This window comes from Pelmatolapia mariae, linkage group LG10_11 (assembly GCF_036321145.2).
Source record: "Pelmatolapia mariae isolate MD_Pm_ZW linkage group LG10_11, Pm_UMD_F_2, whole genome shotgun sequence".
In the NCBI taxonomy this organism is placed as follows: Eukaryota; Metazoa; Chordata; class Actinopteri; order Cichliformes; family Cichlidae; genus Pelmatolapia; species Pelmatolapia mariae.
The window spans coordinates 65,150,353-65,155,994 of NC_086236.1; the positions used below are offsets into that span (position 1 = coordinate 65,150,353).

General features: G+C 40.4%; 1 protein-coding gene across 1 annotated transcript; it reads left to right on the forward strand.

The window, feature by feature from the left end:
• The first annotated feature begins 231 nt into the window (after positions 1-231).
• On the forward strand, positions 232-5,251 carry ethe1 (ETHE1 persulfide dioxygenase). Its single transcript, XM_063487227.1, has 7 exons — positions 232-660; positions 2,512-2,656; positions 3,483-3,631; positions 3,746-3,875; positions 3,976-4,065; positions 4,381-4,497; positions 4,657-5,251. The coding sequence occupies exons 1-7, from the start codon at positions 628-630 to the stop codon at positions 4,701-4,703; spliced, it is 711 nt and encodes a 236-aa protein (XP_063343297.1). The 5' UTR covers positions 232-627; the 3' UTR covers positions 4,704-5,251.
• The last annotated feature ends 391 nt before the right edge of the window (positions 5,252-5,642 follow it).

Sequence of the window (5,642 nt, forward strand, 5' to 3'; positions counted from 1 at the left end):
GACATTTCAGGGATTTTAGGTCATTCTGCGCTCCAGATGACTGATTGCGTTAATCGTGATGATGGCGTTAACGCGGACAGCCCAAGTTTGTTGGTTTGTTGCTATTTAGTTTTATTTTGCGAGCTGGTTAGGTGCCGCTCCAGCCAGCCAGAGAATCCCCCGCCGTCCCGGTGTTGTGCCCTCTCCTCCCTGTGCCCTACGGTGGCTGGCAGCAGCCGCACCTCGTAAATGGCGGGCGCCCTTACTCTTCGCAAATGGGCAATGGAAAACCGATCGGTGCCCATGCAATCCCCAAAATGCGCTGACATAATGTCGGGGCAGCGTGGGTGCGAGCAACTTCTTTTTTGCCGATGCTATGATGCCGCCCCCACCACGCTTCCGCCCTGGGCAATGACCCATGTCGCCCATATCAAAAATCGCCAATGTTAGGGAAGTAGGTAAGTAGGTAGGTAGGTGGGTGTGGTCAGTGTTCCACGATTGTTGTTGGGTGTGACTTGTTGACATTCCTGGGACGACTCAGGACAAACGCAGGGGACTCGAATTAGGAAACGAAACAGATGCGTCTGTCCCGGTTGAAGCACTGCTTTTCAGACGCTACGGGTTACCAGCAGATCGCACTGAACCAGGATGGCCAAGACGGAAGGGCTCCTCTTCAGACAGGTAGTCTGTCAGCATATTTTGATGGCTTGCTCCTGTTTGTTTACATCCATATGTGGTAACGAAGAGGCAAGAGTACTTGTAGTTTTTTTGTACCAGCGGTTGTGGGAAGTGAGCTCGACAGCTTTAGCCGTTAGCATCTTGCTTTCTTTCTATGAAGTTCCTTTCTGCGTTAGTTCCTTTAAAGTTCAGGTGGGTTTTTGTGCTCAGCTGACTATCCAAACACATTTTGGATTTTCAGGCTCTTGTGTGGTGTCCTGCATCCTGATAAAAGTGGTATTACATGGAAATGAGGGCTGAGCAAAAGTCCCAAAAGTTTTGAAGAAGTTTCTTTTCCATAATGGCTAAAAAAAAAAGCATTAAATCTACTTAAATAAAAGTAGCGCAGCTACAGTGTAAAGTATGCATGAGATATGTAAATCACTTAATGGCCCATTTCAAAACCACATTTAGTATTGCTTTATGTTAATGTTTCTGGTCCTGCTTTGAAGCAGTGTGATATCCGAATGACTTTATATACTGCTCTTAATCTGTAGTAAATGACAAAAATTAGTAGCAGGTTTATGATTCATATAGCTACACTATTACTACTACCTACATCTGCAAAAAAGCAAGGTATGTGTCTTCAAAAAACATATAGATGTAGAAAGTAGCTTTGCATGGGAATGCTTAATGAAATATACGTCATGTGCATGCATCATGTGATGAAAATTGCTGCATCATATGATCCTACATTTTTTTTAATTCTAATATTTGAAACTGCAGCTGATAAATTGATCACATGCCACCTTTTAAAAAAGGCATTTCAAAAAAGAAAACTCCTGCTTGTTTAACAATTGTTGAAGTTGTTGCGTGATATGCCCAGACACATCACAATGAGCAAGTATATCAATAAGGGATTCTGTCGCCAACTGCAATTTCCTTTTGAGGTGGTCATAAACACAGAACTAATGGGTAACTTGGTAAATGTTTAAGAAGTAAACACTTTGCATTGATTACTGAGATACTCACCAGCCCCTTTACGCAGGCCTGCTGAACTGCTTGTTGAACAAACACAAATATCTAATCACATGGCAGCAGCTCAGTGCATTTAGGTATGTAGATCGTCAAGATGACCTGCTTAAGTTAAAACCGAGCATTAAAATGGGGAAGAAAGGTGATTTAAGTGTCTTTAAATGTGGCATGGTTGTTGGTGGCAGACAAGCTTATGTGAAAGTTACAGAAACGGCTGATTTAAATGGATTGTTCCACAAAACCATCGATTAAAAGAATCACTTAAACACCACAGCCTGCCTGAGTTATGTTGTTGATCGTTATCCAGCCATCTTTGACGACAGCATACCGATTCTTGGATGGTTCCCTTCAGCAGGATAACACTGCATGTCACAAAGCTCATATCATCTTAAACTGGTTTCTTGAACATGAAAATCAGCTTACTGTACTCAGATAAACTCCATGGTCACCAGATGTCAATGCAGTAGAGCACCTTTGGGATAGGAGATTTGAATCTCAGATGTGCAGCCATCAAATCTGCAGTAATTATGTGATGATATCATGTCAGTATGGTGCAATATATCTTTAGCACCTTGTTGAATCTATGCCAGAAAGGATTCAGGCAGTTTTTAAGCCAAAAGGGGGTGTTACTAGCAAGATATACCTAATGAAGTGACTGTTGATTGAGTTCATACTGTGATCTGTTCTCTCTCTTACTATGTTTTGTGGTGTCTCAGACACGCCCTGTCTAAGTATGGTGAGGACACGATGTTTACTATGCCTTTCCTGTTATTATTTATTGCTGAATCACACCTGTGCTTTGTTCACTGTTCTGTTTTCTTTTTTTTCTTTTTTCTTTAGCTGTTTGAGTCAGAGAGCAGCACGTACACCTATCTGCTTGCAGACACGAACACCAAGGAGGCTGTCATCATTGATCCTGTGCTGGAGACCATTGACAGGGACCTGAAGCTCATAAAGGAACTTGGGCTCAGTCTAACAGTGGCAGGTATCTACCTTCCCAGGGTAGAGTTAAAAGATAAATTATGACAGTTTTATGAAATCTGTGTCCCATCTTCTCCACCTTGTAAATACATTTACATTAGGAGCAACATAAATGTAATATTAGACTAATCTGTATTATGACAGTGAGCAAGAAATAACTGTGTCCGTTCCTTGCCCAGTGACCGTTGCTTAGTGTAGACAGTAGCAGACAATTAAATGGAAAGACTCTTACCAAATTAAAGCTGTGGGGATATGTCTAAAAATAATAATTAAAAAGGCCAAATTTAAAGTATACACTGACTGGACAGTTTATTAGGTACACATTGCTAGTACTATGTCTGACTCCCTTTAGCTTTCAGAACTGCCTTAATTCTTCATGGGATAGATTCAACAAGGTGCTGGAAACATACCTCAGAGATTTTGATCTGTATTTACATGATAAGATCACGCAGTTGCTGCAGATTTGTCAGCTGTACATCCATGATCTCCACCACATCTTCCACATAACTTGGTTGTAATGAGTAGTGGACAAGCCCATGTGGCACAATCAACAGTACTGCATTCAAAGTCACCTAAATCACCTTTGGTCCCCACTGTGATGCTCAGTCTGAATTCCAGTAAGTTGGCTTGAATATGCCTAGATATCTAAACACATTAATTTTCTGCCATGTGATTGGCTGCTTAGGTATTAGCGATAACGAGCGATGAAACCAGTGTACTTAATAAACTGGACATTGACTGTCTCACCTATATACACATTTCATAAGTTTATACCAAGAATCAATATTAAATCATTCAAATGGTGATAAATGCAGTGATTTTTCTGGTAGTTAACACCCACTGCCACGCAGACCACATAACAAGCACTGGCCTGATGAAGCAAAGAGTGGCTGGACTGAAGAGTGCCATCTCCAAATTCAGTGGTGCCACTGCGGACATCCACTTAACAGAGGGAGACATGATCCCCTTTGGAAGACACGTAAGAAGAAAACCACTCTTTGTTTATAATAGTGTTTGTAGGTGTTTTATACAGTTGTTTGATAAAATTGATTTGAAATGCTTTGATTTGATATTTACATTTTCTCTTCTTTAGTCTCTGACTGTGAAAGAGACACCAGGACACACTGACGGGTGTATAACCCTGGTAACTGAGGATCAGAGCATGGCTTTCACTGGTGACGCTCTCCTCATTAGAGGCTGTGGCAGGACAGACTTCCAGCAGGGTACGCATACTCTTTTGTGGTTCTTCTAAATGAACACAAGGGGGCAGTGTTTCATATGTTTTCCATTGCAATTGTCTGATTTATAGCTGTTCTTCTAAAGGTTGTGCCGAAAAGCTCTACCATTCAGTCCATGAGAAAATCTTCACCCTGCCTGATGAGTGCCTCATCTACCCAGCACATGACTACTTAGGTTGGCTGAAAACACACATTCGCACGCAAATGTTTGTAAATGGGTGTTGCATATCTTAAGAGTCACTGGTGTGAATAATTTTAAACAGCACAGATTTTAAACTCAGCCACATCGGCCATTAGTTTCCCACTCATAGCAACTGGTACAGATGTAGTATATATGTTGTTTTTACGTTTTTACAGTGCATGTGTTGTGTGTCAGAAGCATGTTGTTTCTTTGTAAATATTTTAATTGATCAGATTTAACATCTTGCAGAATTTAGAACTACAAAAACTAAAGATGTCATACTGGTCTGCATCTAATTTTGCATTTCAGGTCAGACGGTTTCTACAGTGGGCGAGGAGCGCAAGTATAACCCACGCTTGACTAAGAGCATGGAGGAGTTTGTGGAGATCATGAACAACCTGAACCTCCCTAAGCCTAAAAAAATAGGTATGAAAGACAGTTGCATCAGCATTTCAGCCAACAACCACCTCTGTCTGCTAGTAAACACAATTCTTAAGTCATGTCCCAAAGAAGATGTTTTTGCACTGGTTTGACTACATCAAATGTCGCATGTACTAAAATCATATTTTCCTTCTACTTTTGCAGATATTTCAGTGCCTGCTAATCTGGTTTGTGGAGTGCACAACTTTTGAATTAATGAAAAGGGCTTCTACTAAAGTCCCGAGCACCACCACAAAATGATTGATATTTACATTTTAATCGAAACTGCTTATCATAGAGTGTTCTATTGTGGTTCCCTGTGTAACTGTAAAAGTTAATTTTTGAACTGTTGTGATCATTTTTTGTTAAGCTACTTACATTATATTTAAAAATGTATATTTATGTTTATTTTAGCGGTTTATGAATGCATTTTAAAAACAGTAATGGTATACTTTGTTAATAGTGTCGAGTTGTTTACATTTTTATGTAAGTAGTCCATTCAGATGTGTTATTGTGAATTGGGAAGGAAATTTATGAGCAGGAAAACTCGGGTAGGAATGTTCCATTCAAGGTTTGATTTAGTATTCATGAATGCTTAACTGGGACAAATGAGTTCTTCCACATGGCCTTTTCAGTGGTTCCGGTCTCCCCTAGCCAAGGACAGGCAGGCATGCACACACACTCTTTCAGTCTTGTGTAGGCAATGGCTTTTTTGCTTAGCAGGGAACTAAAACTACACTATTTGCATTGACAATCAATAAAGGCAAGTCTTCCTTGCACAATGTGTCATTGCAATCTGTTTGTGATCTCATAAGTTCCTTTAGATGTTCAACAGGAATTTGAATTTTTTTTTTATGTTTATTATCATCAAAAGAAGGTACAAAAAAGTGAGCCCATGCCAGGAATCAGACCTGCTTCCAGATTTTCCAATGACTGTGCAAGCTGTTCTCATAGTTAACAGATCATCAGCCAGCAAGACAGGTTTGTTTGGGCGTGCTGCCCTCTGACTCAGTCACAGAAACTTCTACATGTGGGAATAAGTTGTGTGATCATCTGAGGATTGATCCTGAGCCTCTGGGGGCCTGAGTCAAAATGTTTGTTTTCAAGTGTCCGCACTTTTTTTTTTTCTTTTTTAATTCCAGTTGCCTGGA

What these genes read in the sequence shown, in the direction of transcription:
- ethe1 (XM_063487227.1), top strand. Translation starts at nt 628, where the DNA reads ATGGCCAAGACGGAAGGGCTCCTCTTCAGACAG. An exon ending in GCTCAGTCTAACAGTGGCAG is followed by an intron (nt 2,657 to 3,482) that starts GTATCTACCTTC and finishes TTTTTCTGGTAG; the next exon opens with TTAACACCCACTGCCACGCA. An exon ending in CCCAGCACATGACTACTTAG is followed by an intron (nt 4,066 to 4,380) that starts GTTGGCTGAAAA and finishes TTTGCATTTCAG; the next exon opens with GTCAGACGGTTTCTACAGTG.